The 19621-nt window shown below is 43.7% G+C and overlaps 1 protein-coding gene across 1 annotated transcript in view; it reads left to right on the top strand.

Moving 5' to 3' along the window:
• The window catches only part of DYNC1H1 (dynein cytoplasmic 1 heavy chain 1), a 3754902-nt gene that overhangs the window by 2852769 nt on the left and 882512 nt on the right, over positions 1-19621 (top strand). Inside the window, exon 66 of the mRNA XM_044073590.1 lies at positions 11539-11754. Coding sequence (XP_043929525.1) covers positions 11539-11754 — 216 coding nt within the window. The remainder of the gene's footprint in view (positions 1-11538; positions 11755-19621) is intronic.

Raw genomic sequence — 19621 nt, 5'->3', positions numbered from 1 at the left:
TTTATTAGTCACTACAAATTAGATCTGGTCTCTAGAGGCAGATCTTCCTTTGGTTCCACAGTGCTCGAGTATTTTTCACTGAGCCACCCAAGGTCAAGGTGCTAGGGACGCTGTCCCAGGGGTAAGAATGAAGGTGAGATTGGACTACATAACATCAAGAAGTTATGTGCTCACCATAATGTTCGATGTATGTAGTCCATCTAGCCTGACATTCTTAATAACCCCCCCTCCACCTCCTCCTTGGGGACCTGGAGGTATAGTCTCTAGGTGTCAGTGATCCTTTCAGTTGGGGGGGGGGTTGTTCTTCTCAGTACGTGTGTGCGCGCGCACTTGCAGCAAACAAGATCTGGGGAATGGGCCTGTTGCATGATGGAATACCTCTTAGCCACGAGCCAGCTGAAGACTTCGAGCTAGAGTATGGCTGAGTCGGAGCAGAGGTTCAGCTCAGAACCCAGGGGTAAGACTGTAAGGTGAGATGGACTACATACATCGAACGTTATGGTGAGTACATAACTTCTTGTTTTTATGGCCGTTCCTGTCTTCCGTATCAGTCAGTTTTTCTGTAAGCTGCATCGGAATGTCAGTATCGTGCTCCTGGGTCATTAGTGATTTGAATGCGCTGAGACTGGTTAAATATCTCTCTTCAACTTTAAAATTAAAGAAAAACTTTGTCGGCTTTGATTTATTTTTTTATTGATTTTTTTTTTGGGGGGGGGGGCTCTGGCATTAAGTTGAATCCATTTTCAATTATGCTGTCAAAAGCCTTGGATTATGCATGTGGCTGCCCTGAAGAGAAATTGAGCTTTGGCCATGTCCCTGCATTGCTAAATTGAAGGTGCCATGTGTTTTCCTGTTCCTAGAACTTCAGCAGAACATTTGACTCTTGGCAGTGCTCTATTTGAATAAATGAATGTCAGCAAATTTGATGAACTGAACTCCAAAAAAAAGAATTATCAAAATTGATTTATGATAAGAAGGTAGTAGGAGCTTCAGTGTTTTATGGCTAACTTCTCCACTGCAACCAAAACCCAAAAGTGTCCATTTTCTGTCATGACCTAAAATTCCATGATTAGATTAATGGCAAAAAGCAGTTGTAAAATGAGACCACAGATTGCCTCAAATATATTCAAAAAGTCATTATCTAAACCTGCTCCACTTAAACCCAGACAGCCCAGTTTGGTTGCATGTGCACCTGTTGGAGCTGGCACATTGGGGAGAAAGGAATGTTAAGAGCTTGCCAGATCAACTCACTTTAGTGGGGTGGCTGTAGAGATTGTCACAGCATACACTTCATGGTTGAATTCCTATGGAAGATGAGATCATGGCAGGGTTGTCATGCAGAGGAGTGATTGTGCATTGTCAGCCTGTTACACACTTAACCCATTGGATTCTTTGCGCATGCTCAGTGAGGCGGGTAGGGCTTAACACAGATTTGATCCTTATCTTATGGATGACCACTTCCCTTCTTGGTTTGCTCAGTTGTTACCCAAGAGTACCAGTAAGCTGTAGGGCTATCACTCTAGTGGACAAAAGAACAAATCTGTTAGCTGGTAGGTACAGGCTAGATGATCAGTACAAGGATGGACAGAAAAGTCATTTTTAATGCTGTAACTTGACTACATAGACTGCACTTGGACTTGCAGAAGTGTAGTATAAACCATGAAGTCTGGTACACCAGCTGATTAAGTTGGATCATACCTCTGGGGCAGACAGGTCTGCTTGAGAGTACCTGGAAGTTTTTTTGGTTGTGCAAGAGCTATCGTTTCCTACTGTTAAAATAATGCATCTGCTAAAGAATGCCATCACAAATATTTGGCTGAACCAGCTGTTGGTGCTACTTTAAAAAAAAATTATTTGTATTTTTTGTGTTTAGTGTCTGTTTTTTGTAGCAGATAGTTAATTGTAGTCCATTTGGAAGTGTGACAGATGTGTGAATCACTTAAAGTATAAAGGAAGAGAGTCTTATAATGGCATAAAACGTTCAGACAAAGAGAAACTTGTTTATAACTGACATCTGTACAGCTTCTCATAAAAAAAATTCTTTCACATGGTAATGTAGGTCATGGACACTGGGCTGGCTTGTTCCACCAAAAAACATCACTCGCTTTATTGTACATGGACTTTTTCCATATAGATTAAGATCATATAACTGAATGGGGCGACCAATCCTAATGTTAGTGGTCCATTTTCTCAAGACATAGCATTCCAGAAGAATTTCAGTTTTCAAGCTAGAAATACTAGTTTTGCTAAATGTGGAATTTGAATACTTCAAATCTGTGATATCCTCAGAATAATGGGCAAATTGAGAGAACAGAGCAAACCATTAAAAACTTAATGAAGAAGTGTGTCCGCTAAAAAGTTAGACTGTTACTCATTAGTCTTCAGGATAGGAATTTATCATTTCAAGGTATAGGCTCATTACTTTTTAAGTGACTGTGTCAAATTATGTACTGTACTTGAGTTAATTTACTAAGAAATTTTACAATAACAAAGGCAAAAAAGCTACTAGCTTTAAAGGAGAGTTCAGGTGCCAGTTGCAATGAGTTCACATGATTTGTGTGTATGAGTCGCATGCAAGTTGCATGCTGCTACTTGAATCTCATTCTGTTAGGGCAGTGGCTGCTTCTGCAGCCTTTTTTCATAGTATTACATTCCATGATTGTTCAGCAGTAGTTCAGTCTTCCTTAAACCATTTCTTGAGATGCTGCAAGCTAGATAGTGTCTCCAGGTGTGGGTCTTCCTTCAGGGCTGTCATCAAGGATGTGATGTCCTTCTATTCCAATGTTGCAGTATTCTTGGTGTGGGATTTCCCACTTCAGGCGACCCCTACATGACTTTGAATTAGCCTTTTTGGTTTTACTACTTTTAGTTTTGATTGGGGTTCTAGGCAGGTGCTTTCTGAAGTCCATAATGTTGTCAGAAAAATTAGTATTGTGTGTTCCTGTGGAGTACAGATTTCACCTACAGATCACTACCTTCATTGCCATTTTGTGTTTGTGAGAGCCAGCAGGTTACTTACCTGCAAGTGGTTTGCTGCCTTTCAGCAGAAAAGATGCTGTACCAGTGGGTCAGTAATTTTTAGGCTTTTATCAAGCACAGGGAGATTTTAATGCCGGCATGTGGGAGGGTGTCCTCTTTCAAAAGAATCCTCTACAGATGGGTGGAAGCACATGATGCCACCAAAGAAAGAATGCAAGCATTGCCATATGTAAAAGCTGAGTCAGTGAGCATGAGAGGCCCTGGTGCCCCCCCCCCCCATTCTTAGTAAGGCCTAAATGTCATGCATGGTGTGGTGCCATTTTGCCTGCCCCCCAGTCCCATGGCTTGTTAGATGTTTCATATCTACATATTCATGCTCCTTTGAAGGCAGGCAACAGGATTTGGTTCCTTGCTCCTAACCAGATTTCTGCTGTAGTTAAAAATACAGACCACGTGCTTATGACATTTTTCTGCCCTGTGCATGTTTTTTTGGCTGTATTAATAGACCTGTTTTGTCATAATTAAGTCTAACATTTTAGTTCGAGACTCAGGAAGGCCCAGTGTTAATTCGGGTCCTTAGGCAAATGCCTGTCTTAGGAAGAGCCTCAGTCTGAAATGCTGCTAAGGCCATAGCCTAAGGCATGGATGTTCACCACACTGGTACCTGCCATATCTTTCCCACTAAATTGCAAGAATTTCTCTGAGGAATGTTTAGCTACATGAAACACAATGCGTGCTCATCAGCCCCTTTTCAATGTAGGATTGGCTGCTGCAATGAAAAGGAAGTGGCATTACCTTCCTCCCAAGGTTCCTGGCTTAGAACTACCATAATCAGTACAGACGTCCACATTTTAGGTTATGTTGCTAATGAAGAGAGACTTTTGCTGGGCTTCTCTCCAGATTGAGGAAACATTAAATATTGCAAGGGTGTGTTTCAGGTGGGGGGCCAAACAAAAATATTAAGTAGCATAAAAGATATCTAGACCTGCTCTGTGTTGAGCTTAGTTTGATGTCGATTCCATGTGCGAGTGTTTGAGGATACCTTTTCAGTAAATGCCTAGAACTGGATTCCCAGTCTCCTGCTTCTAATAAGCTGCTTAAGTTTGAGAGTGCAGAATGCCTGTAACTTCAAGTAACCTAGTAGTTGATCCAGGTATCCTTGGCTAATATAGTAGAGACCTGAAATGACTCCAGGACTCGACACTCCCTGATAAGGAAAGCATTTCCCTGATGAGGAAAACATTGTGTTAACTACCATATTAGTTGATCTGTACAGGAACATTCCCTGCATACCCTTCTGTACTGCCCCCCACCTCTCCTTTTTGTTTTACTTTGTTGGATCCAGCATTCAGCTTTACCTGTTGGTAGTCTATAAGTTGGTCAAGTGTGTAGTCAGATGTTGGTTGTTATAAGTTTAGGGGTGAAATCATTGATGTTCTTCAAGGATGCATCTGCAGTCCTAACAAATGGGTTGTCCTGTCAGGCAGCCCTTCGGTCAGCCGGATTCCAAAGTCTGGGTCTGGCCTCGGCTGGTGTCGCACTTCACCCGACGTCATCTCTGCTGGTCTTCGGGTATAAAGGCATCAGCCGACGCCATTTTCCTCAGTCTTTCTTGCCGCGTGGCGCCCGAAGCAGAAGCTGTTCGCAAGTGCCGGTCGGTCAGATCCAGAGATTACTACTACCGAATACAACTTCGAAGACTTCTAAAAGCTAAGTACCCCGTTGGGGACTCTTTCTTGCCTCAGCCTATGTCAGAAAAAGTAAATAACTGTTTAACTTGTGGGAAACAAATACCTCATAAAGATTTCCACTCTTACTGCTTACCTTGTTTAGGCCCAGACCACGACGTAGCAGCTTGTTTAGCCTGTGCTTCCTTCAACCGACGAACGCTTAGGCGTCGGTCGGAGTTTGCTGAACAGTTTTTGGCTCAGATTTTGCGTACATTATGCCGTCGGATCCTCCAACTACCCAAATTGTTAAAAAACGCAAAGAAAAGGACCGACACTCGCGGCCCGCGGTTTCGGCCGAAACCACGGTAAAGCAAACCGCGAGTGTCTCTGTTTCGGCCGAAACCGAGCAAACGGTTCAATCTACAGCCGAATCCATGACTACTACCGAGGCCCCTTCTACCCTAGCTGAATCGGCCTCTGAAATTTTGCCTACAATTGTGATTTCTCCAGAGTTATCGGACACCATCCCTTTGGATGTCTCTACCCCAGCACGTGGTGCTGCTAGGCCTCCTGCAGCCATGTCTATAAAGGCCTTTGCCAGGGCTAAAGCAGCCAAAACTGCTAAATCAGTGCCTGTTAAGCCCCCCTCTCACAGGCCCAGCTCCAGTTCACAAATGCTTACTTTGGCAGAGGACCTCATCTCTTTAGTAAGAGGATCCCAATCTCACCCAGACAGGGCCTCACAACCTCCAGAAAAGAGACCCAGAGTAGAGCCCCCTGAGCCAGGCTCCTCAGATGACTCTTCTGATGACTCAGACATTACAGACCATCCAGAGGCTCCTCTTTCTACTTATGAAGATTCTGATGCTGAAGAATCTATTCCTTCTGCCTCTCCACCAGAGGAATTTTCCTTTGGGGAAACCTTACATGCCATGCGAGAGCAATTCCAATGGCAGGGACAAGATTTCTCAGACTCAAGGAAAAGGCTTAGGACCTTTTTACACTTACCGCAGCATAGGCCCTTAGCTATTCCTCCAGTTCTTCCTGTTGTGGATGATGCCTTTAATGATGTTTGCACTGCTCCTGATACTTTACCTCCAGCCCCTGCTAAGCCCGACAGGTTCTACAGGGTACCGGACACTCATCACCACTTATACAAGGCTCCATTTGCAGATCCGGAGACTATCTCCCAGGGGCCTAAGGCAGTAGCTTCGACCTCAGCTAAAAACCCTCTCCCTTCTGACAGGGAATCCAGGTCCTTAGAGAGATGGGGTAAAAAAGTATACACCTCCGCTACTCTCTCAGCTAGAGCTTTGAACTGTCAGTTTCGTATGATCCAATACCAAGAGTTTATGCTTGATCAGTTAACTAAGAAACTGTCCTCTGATGATTCCTTAGATAAGAAATATGTTCTAGAAATGGTGAATAACATTCAGTAGGTTAGTAACCATTCTTTAAAATGTGGCTATGATGCACTGGAGGCTTCATTTAGATCAGCCATGACTGGCACAGTTATAAGAAGGCATGCATGGTTGAAAGAGCAGGTCCTGCCGGATCATGTTAAAGCAAAGCTTTTAGATGCTCCTATGGACAAGGTCAGTCTATTTGGTTCTCCTGCCCAACAAGTAATGAAGAAAATGGAAGAGAAGGCAAAATCTGTACAGACAGTTAAAGATTTCTTACAGGTACAGCCCCCAAGGTTCAGCAGGAACTGGCCTTCCAAAAATTGGTCCTTTCCAGACTCCTCTAAAAATCAGAGAGGCAGGAATAGACGTTCCAGAGGCAGAAACCAATCCAGAGGAGGTGCCTACAGGGGACGCCAGTGGCAAGGCAATAACCAACGAGGCACGGATACAACCACTACCACTGCAACAGGGCAATCACAGTGACTTGGTTCTAACACCGCCTACCAGGGAACAAATAGTAGCACCCTTAGGCGGAAAGTTAGCCTTATTTTCAAAAAACTGGCATTATATCACAAGAGACAACTGGATTTTGCAAACTATAGACCAAGGATACAGGTTTCATTTCCACACCTTACCAGCAAAAAGAGGAATGCCAAACCTGCCACCAAATCAAAAGTCAGAAGCCCTAAAACAAATAGCTCAATTAAAAAAGATGAGAGCTGTGGAAAAGGTACCACCTACAGAACAGGGCAAGGGATTTTACTCCAGACCCTTCCTACTACCAAGAAAAGAAAACAGTTGGAGACCTATTCTCGACCTGTCCGCTTTAAACACATTCATCATTGTTCCAAAATTCAAAATGCTGACCCTACACCAACTTCTTCCCATGCTGGGCAAGGAGTATTGGCTGGTAACTCTAGATCTCAAGGAGGCATGCCTGCACGTCCCCATACGACCAATTTGCAGAAGATACCTCAGATTTCTTGCAGGATCAGAGCATTATCAATTCTCAGCATTGCCCTTTGGCTTATCTACTGCGCCCAGAGTGTTCACGAAATGCCTGGCATCAGTAATCGCTCATTGCAGGCTTCAGGGAATCCAAATTTATCCATACCTGGACGACTGCCTGATACAAGCGGACAACAAAAGCAAGCTGACACAAGACTTACAAAGAGTCATTTGCTTACTACAAGCTCTGGGATACACAGTCAATTTAAAAAAGTCAAAACTGATCCCATCCCAGACAATAACATTCTTGGGTGCAGAATTGGACCCAGTAAAACAGATGGCATTCCTAACTGCAAAAAAAAAAGAACAACTTCCTCTGTACTTCTTGACACTAGCAAAGCAGAACAAACTAACAGCAAGGAAAGTACTTCAGGCCTTGGGTTTCATGGCATCCTGCATAATCTTGGTCCCCCATGCCAGACTGCATATGAGAAAGCTACAGTGGTACCTAAAGAATTTATGGTCTCAACACAAGCACAGCTTAGAAACCGAAATACCACTAATTCCATGCCTGAAACAAGAGTTCCTATGGTGGGCTCAGACATGCCAGGCAAGCCCAGGATTGTCCTTCCACAACATTCAAGCAAGCCAAACCATCACAACGGATGCCTCAGACCTCGGTTGGGGGGCACACATGCTGGACAAGTGCATTCAAGGCCTATGGACTCCAGATCAGCTACACCTGCACATAAATCAAAAAGAGATGCTGGCAGTAAAACTGGCAATCCAGAATTTCAGACCATTCCTCAAAGAGGGCCAAGTGATGATAAGGACAGACAACACCACAGTCATGTGGTACATCAACAAACAGGGAGGCACTCATTCATACCCCCTATGCCGAATGACTCTGGACCTGTGGAATATGGCTCTGAGCTACAACATTCAATTACAGGCAATATTTGTACCGGGAAAAGAAAACATCCTAGCAGACATGTTAAGCAGAACTACCTCGGATGCTCACGAATGGATGCTACACCCGGACATCTTCAAGGCCATCACAAAGAAATGGGGAATGCCACAAATAGACCTATTTGCATCCCCACTCAACCACCAGCTCAAGAAATTCTGCACAAGGACATACCACCCTCTTGCTTGGAAAGTGGACTCTCTATCCTTCAATTGGAAAGGCCTGACAGCATATGCATTTCCACCCCTTCCTCTGATGCACAAGGTACTACTGAAAATCAGAGGAACGGCCAAGGATAATTCTGATAGCTCCAAATTGGCCAAGACAACATTGGTATCCATTACTGAGGAGCATGTCTCGGGGGGGACACGTGGACTCTACCCCTGATCCCTTTGATGTTGACTCAGTGCAACTACAACATCTTGCATCCAAACCTGAAAACTCTGCAACTCAATGCCTGGAACATTACATAAGAACATCTAACCCAGATTTATCCCAAAGGGTTAAAGACATTATCCTTGAGGCCCGCAGACCTTCTACTAGAAGGAACTATGCAGGGAAATGGAAAAGGTTTGTCATTTGGAGTACGGAAAGAGGGAAAGATGTGTCAAAAGTAGATACTGCCAACATCCTGGAATATTTGGCAGAGCTCCTACATACTGGCCTGTCCTATTCCTCCATCAAGATACATGCATCAGCTATTTCTGCAGAATACAGCCTCGATCCTCCTGTCTTCTCACATCCTCTACTCAGGCAGTTCCTCAGAGGAATTAAGAATGTAAAACCTCCTAGGAAACCACCATTACCAGCATGGGACTTGAATTTTGTGCTAGAAAAATTGACACTCCCTCCATTCGAACCAGCAGCAACAGCAAATCTTCAACACCTATCCTGGAAAACTGCTTTCCTACTGGCAATTACTTCAGCAAGAAGGGTTTCGGAACTACAGGCTTTAATGGCAGTACAACCCTTCCTAATCTTCCATCAAGATAGAGTGTCCATGAGAACTAATCCTACTTTTATGCCTAAGGTGGTATCCAGACTGTCTCTAAACCAGGCAATCCACCTACCTACCTTCTTTCCCAATCCACAGAACAAAGGGGAAAGACTGCTGCATACCTTGGATGTACATAGACAGTTGCGCTACTACCTGGACAGAACCAAGGGCAATAGAAAAACTGACCAGCTCCTAGTAGCCTATGCAACAGGAAGGGAAGGAAAAGCAATTTCCAAACAGACAATCTCCAAGTGGATAGGAAATTGCATAAGATTCTGTTACTCCTATCATGGAAAGCAAATTCCACAGAACATAAGGCCTCATTCTACAAGGGCTACAGCCACTACCACAGCCTTCTTACGAGGAGTGGCTACCAAGGACATTATTGAGGCTGCTACTTGGACCTCCGTGCATACATTTGCCAAGCATTATAACTTACCTCTATACTCTAGATCCCGAGCAGGGTTTGCCACTGCTGTGTTGCAAGGGATCCTAAGTTCACCATAATTCTTATTCCTCCTCCCCTAGTTTGGCTATGGTATTCTACCCATTTGTTAGGACTGCAGATGCATCCTTGAAGGACATAGTACAGTTTTGTACCTACCATAAATGTAGATGTCCGAACAGGATAGCATCTGCAGTCAGGATTACCCACCCTCCTTCCCCTCTGTGGTACTCCTAGGGTATTGCCCACCTAATAGCTAGCTGGGGGGGAATCTCTTATGTTGTATTTGTTTGTATATATGTACATACATGCATATTTTTTGTGTTTGCCTTCTACTTTTTGGGAAACATTGGCATTTTCCCAAAAATTTAGCTATCCAAGAGGGCTACTGGCATCTGGGGCAAGAAACACTGAGGAAAATGGCGTCGGCTGATGCCTTTATACCCGAAGACCAGCAGAGATGACGTCGGGTGAAGTGCGACACCAGCCGAGGCCAGACCCAGACTTTGGAATCCGGCCGACCGAAGGGCTGCCTGACGACAGGACAACCCATTTGTTAGGACTGCAGATGCTATCCTGTTCGGACATCTACATTTATGGTAGGTACAAAACTGTACTTTTGCTTTTTTGATTTACAGGAGTTGTGCTTATTCCATGAGGTAAACTTGCGGTCTCAAAGGACAAGAACCTCTATGTGGTTGGAACATATGTGACATTGTAGAATGTGTAGCAGCCCCCCCCCCACACACACACACACACACAAAAGCACCTACCAGTCAGTTTGCTGAAGATCTTGCACCCAATTTTCCTTTCAAGGAGGGTTGCTATGTAGATATTGTAGGGGCATTGCTGTTAAAGGGTAAGTCTTTTCCTTGTCTGATCAAACTTTATTCAGCTAGTGAAGTGATAGCAGTGATGGTTTGTTTCACAAGTTTTGCTTCAAGAAAAATCCCATTGCAACTACTTGGTCGGAACCACAGGCCTTTATTGATCTTTACAGCTAGGATGTGTGGTCCACACTACTGGTTATTTTGACAGGACAGGTGTGTTATGAGTGCAAGCCTGAATATACTGCCTTCCTTCACGGACTGATTTTCAGAAAACATGCAGGCTTGTCTTTGCAGATAATGTCTGGAGGAATGTGGAAGTATTCTCTTGTAATTGGATAGATTTTCGAAAATCTTTAGTAGCAGCTCTGCATACTTTCTTAATATCCTAAGGAGGATTCATGGGTAGTTTTCATAAGTGATTACTGGGCTGATGGCACAAGAGCCTTTACAAGCCTAACCAATAATACCCAGGATATGGCAATGTCTTAATTCACCGGGTATGGGATGGGGTAGTATCAGGGTAGTGGGTCATTGGATGTTGGAGCCCCGACTCATTTTACAGACCACCTGTGTCCATAAGGGACATGGGCAGTACACCAACAGTGAACTTAAGGTTCCTGATCCACTTGTCCAAATTCTTTTTGAAGAGAGTGAGGGTTAGACTGTTTTACAAATATGGGATGTTTATTCCATAGATGAGGTAGCCTTTGGGATACACATATTTCTCTTTAGCAAATTCTGTTAGTTTTGATGTATTTGTGTCATTTGTTTACTGGGAATAACTGGTAGAAGATGGATGGAATCTCCTGCTTTGATAGAGTAGAATCAAAGGTTATGGCAAAATGGAGTCAAGCATTCAGTTGCTTAAGAATTTTAAGCAAAGGAACACTTCTTGCATATGGGATGCTCCCATGATAATGGAGTACCTTCTGACTGAGGTTCTGTGAGATCTGTACTTGTATTGACTGCAGTTGTCTAGTTGTACTTTGCATCTTTGTAGCCCAAACATGTTTCCTGTTATGGTGCAAAAGATGGAGTGCTGGATGAAGGGGGATACACAGATGGCAGAGAACTGTAATGTAATTAGATTCTGTGAGCAAGTTGCACTTAAAAAGGAAATACCATATGAGTATTTGGATGTGTGCCTCTCCTAGCACTTTGGTTAGAGATTAGTAAATGCTGCCATTTTCAAAGCTGTCCTATCAACATCCGTGTCTTCCCAAATGTTTCTTATATAATTGTGAATTTGCTTTTATAGTTTTGTTAAGATTAAGTCAAGTCTCTTTCTTTCTTTAGCTGAACTATGCTGACATGTTGAAACGAGTAGAACCATTGAGGAATGAGCTAAGGAAATTGCAGGATGATCTCAAAGAAAATGAGCAGAAGGCTAATGAAGTAGAGCAGATGATTCGAGATTTGGAGGCCAGTATTGCTCGATATAAGGAAGAATATGCTGTGCTCATTTCAGAAGCTCAAGCTATTAAGGCAGATCTTGCTGCAGTGGAAGCCAAGGTAAAAACTTAATGCAATACTTTTCTTTGTACTATTTGTACCGTTCACTAAAGCCTGCCCAATCCTATGTGAGATGCAGGATATTCTGTACCTTGCAAAGTAGCCCCCCCCCCCCCCCCAAAGTTGCTTTATCGTTTCAACTCAAGTGATGCCATGTAATTTGTGTGTGTGTATATATATATATATATATATATATATATGTGCATATATACATATGTGTATATATATATGTATATATATATATATATATATATATGTGTATATATATATATATATATATATATATATATATATATATATATATATATATATATATATACATTTTAAAATGTACTTTCTTCCTGAGTAAAAGTTTTAAGGGTACTTGCGTATTATAGCAACCATCTTTCCAAGGTGCAGAAATTAGTTGTTTCACAGAAATTAATGTTAGCCTTAAAAGGGTTGTGTTTAGTAGTAAATATTACTCTATCACATTGAGTGTGACTCAGGAAAGGAGTAACGGTCACATTTGGTCTTTCTCTGGGACATACTCTTCTGACAGGAGTCACCGTGACAGTAAATAAACCTGAGAGCTGTTTCACAGTCTTCATAATGCAATGTCATCTTCCTTGAATTTCTGAATGTATGCCAACTTGGGATGATGTGTAGTCATGCCACTGTGAGTATTGGGTTGATCCTGACTTGTACTCACATTTACACTATTTAACGATTGGAGTGGCAGTGGTATGAAAGCCTTTCAGTGCACTTTCTAAGATGTATCCAATGAAAATTATACGTTTTCGAAAGTGTTGTTTTGCCGACTTGTTTACCATCTGTCGGACTCTTCATACTAACAGATGTGTTGTGAACGTTTTCTTGTTTTGTTCAACAGTGACATTCAGGGTTTTACATTTGTATTTGCATACCATGATATTTAAATGGACTACCTTTATCCTTCTACTTCTGTTCAGTGAAGGTAGTGTTTTTTGCGTACAGTATTCATTTAGTAGACAGCAGTTCTTGCCTGTAATATTACTTTTATTTATTCACTAATGTTCTTCGTGTTTCACTGTCGCAGTCATCACATTTGGGTTATCCTGCCAGGGGTAGCCCTCAGTCGGCCCGAATACCAGAGGCTTAGTATTTCTGTGTCAGTTGCTGTCGCTCCAGGACTGACGTCAGGTTGTCAGTGGTATAAAAACAGGCAGCCGACGCCATTACATCAGTCTTTCTTGCCGAGGAGCTTGAAACAATCAGTTCGCATGAGTGCTGGCTGGCCGCTACAAGAGGTTTTCATTTCCGAACTTGAAGTTGATGTCCTCTAAAGCGAAGTACCCCGTTGTGGATCCTTTTTTCTTGCTCTAACTGATGTCAGAAAAAGTTAACAATTGTCTCACCTGTGGAAAGCAAACACCACACCAAGATTTCCATTCTTACTGCGTCACCTGTTTAGGCCCAGACCACGACATCCCTTGTTGCCTGTTTTGTGCTTGGTTCAACATCTGAAATATTCATCGTTGGGCCCTTATTGTAGCTAAATACTTCAGCTTTCGATCTCTGTAGTCCAGAATAGCTTCGGTAAGCCGTCCGACTACCAATCTTTCGATAAAAGGTAAGGATAAAGACAGACAAAGACTGTACAGGTCCAAAACTGCCGATGTCTCTTCCGTTAAGATAGTCACCAGTTCACCGGTACTCAGTGAGGTGCTTTTGCAGCCCCTGATGCCCGCATAGATGGATTCGCAGGCCGCGACCGAGACCCATTCAGAGTCTGGTATGCAGTGAGACTCTTCTTTGACTACGGAACCTGTGGATGTCTTTACCTTTTATGGGTCTGGAGCTGCTGTGCAGGCACCGGCTTCTTCGCACTACTGATGTTTGACACAAACTGACGACTTCTTTTGCATCTTCATTTCTAAAACTACAGAGTTTCTAAGGCCAAGAGTACGAGCTATGCCTAAAAGACCGATGACCCAAACTCACGCGCCTGCTTCCTTGCCACAGATGCTTAAAATGGCAGAAGACCTTATGCTGATTAGGGGCAGCCAGCCTTCTCCAGCTAAAAGAGAGACTTGTCCCCAGCACTTTTATCTGACCAAGAGTCCGACGACTCTGATGTTTCTAATTATGAAAAAATGCCATTGTCTGCTTATGAGGATTCAGATGCAGAGAAATCCATTCCTTCTGCCTCTCCTCCAGATGATTTTTCTTTTGGTGAAACCCTACATACTTTGAGAGAGCACTTCCATTGGGAATGTCAGGATTACCCTTAGTGCAAAAAGAGACTCGGAGAATTTTTAGATTTACCTCCGCACAGACCCTTAGCTATATACCCCCCTGTTCTGCATGTTGTGGATGATGATTTTATGGAATCCAGTGTAACCCTGGATACTTTACCTCCTGCTCCCAGGAAACCTGACCGGTATTGCAGAGTCCCTGACTCTCAGAAATTTCTTTTCAAGAATCCTACTGCTGACCCAGAGGTAATCTCCCAATGGCCTAAAGGAATAAAAGCAACTACAGCTGAGTGTCCCACCCCCTCGGACAGGGATTCTCAAGCCTTAGATAGATGGGGTAAAAAATACCAAGTGCATCTATAAGCTCAATTCCTGCCAGGAAAGTACACTGGCAGATGAACTATGCAGAAACCTCATGGACCCACATGAGTGGAAACTGGAACTAAGGATATTCAACATGTTGACAAGCAATTGGGGGATCCCAGATATAGACCTGTTTGCCTCCCCCCCAGAACTGTCAATTGGAAAAATTTTGCCCAAGGACTCCCCACAGACAAGCTTGGAAAGTGGATGCTCTGTCCTTCAGCTGGAAAAATCAGTTTGTCTTTCCTCCTCTGCTTCTGCTCCCCAAAATACTACTAAAGATCAAACAAGACAAACCAAGGATGATTTTGATTGCACCAGACTGGCCATGCCAACACTGGTACCCCCTCCTGCGCAGTGTGTCACTGTTGGCCCCATGGCACCTGCCTCAGACTCCTACCCTGCTGTCTCAGCAGGAGAATCAGATTCTGCACCCTCAGCTTCAAACACTGAACCTAGCAGCCTGGCTAATTACCTAACCTCTTCTTTACCATCCCTCAGTACACCACTGATGGATATCATTTTAGCGGCAAGTAGGCCTAGCACTAGAAAATCTTATGGTGAAAAATGGAAAGGATTCTGTGCCTGGAACCAATTTCAAGGGATGAGCACAGCAGTGCCCAGTTTACCTCCGATTTTACAATGCTTAACTGAGCTGCTTCACAAGGGCCTGTCTTTTTCCTCAATAAAAATTCACGCCTCATCCATTTCAGCTCATTATAACACAGAACCTCCCCTCTTCTTTCATCCACTGCTCAAGCAGTTCATCAGAAGGGCCAAAAATTTAAGACCACCCAAGAGAGCTCCAACTCCAGCCTGGGACCTTAACTTTGTATTGAAGAAACTCACCCTTCCTCCTTTCAAGCCAGCTGCTACTGCAGATTTAAAATTCCTTTCTTGGAACACAGCTTTCCTTTTAGCAATCACTTCAGCAAGAATGGTATCTGAATTACAGGCCCTTATGGCAGTGGAGCCTTTCATCATATTTCATGTGGACAGGGTGTCCCTCAGGACCAATCCCTCTTTCATGCCAAAGGTGGTATCCAGTGTGGCCCTTAATCATTCCATTCATTTGCCAACCTTCTTTCCTTATCCACAGAACAAAGGGGAACAGATACTGCACTCCTTAGATGTGCACAGACAACTTAGATTCTACTTGGACAGGACTAAACCTCAAAGGAAATCTGAACAACTGCTGGTGGCATTTGCTGCAGGGACAGAGGGGAAGGCTATTGCAAAGCAAACCATCTCCAAATGGATAGGCCATTGCATTTATTTCTGCTATGGAAAAACCTATCCCACAGGGGATCAGACCCCACTCAACCAGGGCTGCATCTACCTCTACAGCCTTTCTCAGAGGCGTACCTACTAGGGACATCCTAGAAGCTGCTACCTGGAGTTCTGTACATACTTTCACCAAGTATTACCATTTGCCAGTTTTCTCAAAATCAAGAGCTGGCTTTACCACTGCAGTCTTGCAGGGCCTTATAGCTGGTCCTAATGCTATCTGAATTCCTCCTCCGATCCTTAGCTTTGGAAATCTACCCAAATGTGATGACTGCAACAGTGAAACACGAAGAACATAGTACAGTTGTGTACACTTACCATAAATGTAGATGTTTGAGTGTATTCACTGTTGCAGTCCTGGTTACCCTCTTTCCAGCCCCCTGACTTCTTTTGGCTTATACTTCTTCTCTCCTTTACAATGCTTAAAAGCTTTTTGGTGTATTTGCTTTTTTGTTGGAGGTATAACCTTGTATATTTATAGATTTAATTGCTTCTCATTAGGGGGGCACCTGACATCTGGGGCAAGAAAAACTGATGTAATGACGTTGGCTGCATGTTTTATACCCCTGACGTCACGGAAGAAGAGACAGCAACCAACGTAGGACCCAAGACTTTGTTAATCAGGCCGACTGAGGGCTACTGCAAGCAGATAACCCAAATGTGATGACTGCAACAGTGAATACACTTGAACATCTACATTTATGGTAAGTGCACACAGCTGTACTTTCTGTTCATACCTTCACCAAGCATTACCACCTGCCTATCTTTTCAAAATCCAAGACAGGCTTTGCAACTGCAGTCCTGCAGAGCATTCTAGCCAGCCCCAAGTCTTCTTGACTGCCTCCACCCGATCCTCAGCTTTGGGAATCAACCCAGGTGTGATGACTGCAACAGTGAAACACGAAGAACATAGTACAGTTGTGTATACTTACCATAAATGTAGATGTTCGAGTGTATTCACTGTTGTCCTGGTTTCTGACCCTCCAGCCCCCTTGTCTGTCTCTCTCTCTCTCTTTGTCACCATTACAGGGCTGTTGGTATTTACTTTCTACTGGTGCTGGTATACTTTCAATATCTCGAAATTAAAAAAAAAAAAAAAAAAGAGGTACGAAACAGCGAAGTGTTGTAGCGAAACTGCAACTAAACGAATGGCCCTAATGTCAGAAAACAGCTGTTAATGCCAAAAATGTCGACGACATTCTACAGCATTAACACCAATGCCACCCTTACAGTAACTCCCTAATCCCTACACCTAACTTCCCGTTTATGCAGGGGGGGCAAGCCCCCCTGCACCCCCCCCAACTTAATATTCCAACTCCGAGATCGCACTACAGTGAGGAAAGGGATGCATTTCCCTAACCGCACTGTACCGTGATCCCTTTATATGAGCGAATGTTATTTTTGCAAATGCACAGTCCATTCGTAAATATGACGTTCGCTCATGTAACTGCACACACATGAAGTATTCGAACATCTATTGTTGGAATACTTCATAGCTGTGCAATTGCACTGCAACATTTCAGTAGTAAACCATGTGACTCCACCATAACTTGGTTCCCTTTTGGGAGCTCCTGACATTTGGGGCAAGAAAAACTGATGTAATGGCATCTGCTGCCTATTTTTATACCACTGACAATCTGACGTCAGTCCTGGAGCAACAGCAACCGATGCAGAAATACTAAGACTGGTATTCTGGCCGACTGAGGGCTACCACTGGCAGGATAACCCAAGTTGGATGACTGCAACAGTGAATACACTCTAACATCTACATTTATGGTAAGTGTTACACAACTGTACTTTCTGCATACTTCTGTAGAATATGTATTTTACCAGATGCTTTAGAAAAAAATGTAAGAAAGGAAACTGGTCCTTCACAGGACTCAGAAGCAGCAGGCATCTTTAATGCATTCCTCATTGTTATGTTAGAGGAATCAGCGCTACCCAGGAAGAGGAATTTTGCCATTATTCCTTTTTCAGATTTATAAGCAACATGCTGCAGAAGTAATTCACGCTTCAGCCGACCCTTTTTACTTTCACAAAAACGTTAGAAATTTCTGCCCCTTGGAAATACATTTGCGATAAGCAAGTACCGTTTTAAGTTTCATTTTTCATTCCCATTTTCCTCCAGCTCTTTCATGTGCAAGTGCACAGTTTGGGCCTTCGATTACCAAGTATAGCTTGTCCAGGTGAGTGGTATTTCTTTGAGTGCCCTTCAAAAGAGGGATATTCACATATGGTTAATGTGCTGTAGTTTGGTACAAGGTTGTGATACTTTAGAAATTTTGCTGTACTCTTTTGAGGAACATAACTGTAGTAACTTGCCTTCAGTACTTTGATTATCCAACCATTGTTGCTGACTTTGATTTGGAACATCATCCTTACCCCTTTTTTTTGCACATTTCTTGCATTGCTTTATTTTCACTGTTATAGTGTATATTGACATCTTTCTTGTATTTTCCGTTAAGATTACTACTGCAGTATAAAGCTGTTTTGGTTTGCATTGGATAGTTTAATTTGAAACTGGATAAAAATTTTGAAAAAAAATAGAAAACAATTTTAACATCTGACATTGGGGTCGTTGTTTCTTTCTACAGTTGTGTTCATACTATCTTCAGTAGCCGTTGTTTCCTCAACGTTTACATGATTGGGGTATGCGTGCATGGTCTCAACGTCGTAAGAGGCCAGTGTGGAACACAGATCCTAGCAATGTGTGACAAATGGTCAAAATGTGGAACACACTAATCTGAAGTTAACTTCATTTGTGCAGCAACCTATGTAACTTTATATTTTTTGTAATTAACCTGTGGGGCGTTTCTCGAAGCACCTAGCAGCTTGGGAGTCCATCACGACAGACTGCTGGGTGCTTCGCATCATATCCAGAGGATATCAGATCCCCTTCTCTCTTTACCCACGCATCCCCCGATACCTCCCCGATGTCCCACCCGATCAGAGGGAGGCCGCAGCAACGGAAATCCAACAGTTGCTGGAAAAAAGAGCCATCCAACATGTCCCCCCCAGACCAGTGCGGATCGGGTTTTTACTCCAGGTTTTTCTTGGTGCCAAAAAAGACGGGGGACTTGAGACCAATCCTCTACCTCTCCCCCCTGAACCTGTCAGTAAACAGAGAAATTCCGCATGGTCACCCTTCAATCCATTCTCCCCCTATTGCGGGAGAATGACTGGATGTGCTTTATAGACCTTAAGGATGCGTACTACCACATTCTGATGGACATGCGATCCAGAAGGTTTCTCCGCTTCTGGCTAGGAGCCAGTCATTACCAATTCAGGGTCCTCCTCTTTGGTCTCACCACAGCCCCCAGGGTGTTTACCATAGTGTTAGCGGCCCACCTGAGGCTCCAGGGAATTCAGGTTTTTCCATACCTGGACGACTGGCTCCTGACCTCCCTGACAAGGCATCTACTCTGCGCAGCCAGAAACTACTTTCTTCGTCTAGCTCCCGGCTGGGGATCACTATCAACATAGAGAAGGCGTTTCTTGCCCTGTCTCAGACCATAGACTTCATAGGGGCCAGACTAAACACAAACAAGCTCCTAGCCTTTTTGATCACGGACCGGCTACGAATCCTGAGGCTACATGTGCGGGCCATTATACATTCCCCAGATCCTCCAGCCGAATTGGTCCTAAGGGCTCTAGGTTCAATAGCGGCGGCAATCAATCTATTGCCAATGGCGTGTTTGAATATGAGGGTCTTACAGTGGACCCTCCAAGTCCAGTGGTCCTTTCTTCACTATCCTCTCAGCCATCCCATTCCCCTCAGCAGGGCTTGTAAGATGGCCCTCTTATGGTGGCTCCAATCTCCGGACCTCCTGGAAGGATGCCCCTTTTCTATGGCCCCTCCCTAGCCACGGTGACCACGGACGCCTCCCGCCTCGGGGGGGGGGGCATTGTTCGGGCATGACAGTCCAAGGCACGTAGGACCTCACAGAGACTTCATTGCATATCAGTGTCCTAGAGATGAGGGCAGTGCTGTTGGAGTTGCA

The sequence above is a fragment of the Protopterus annectens genome, chromosome 6.part0 (assembly GCF_019279795.1).
Source record: "Protopterus annectens isolate FY-2018-M chromosome 6.part0, PAN1.0, whole genome shotgun sequence".
In the NCBI taxonomy this organism is placed as follows: domain Eukaryota; kingdom Metazoa; phylum Chordata; order Ceratodontiformes; family Protopteridae; genus Protopterus; species Protopterus annectens.
This window is presented reverse-complemented; position numbering and strand designations above follow the sequence as displayed.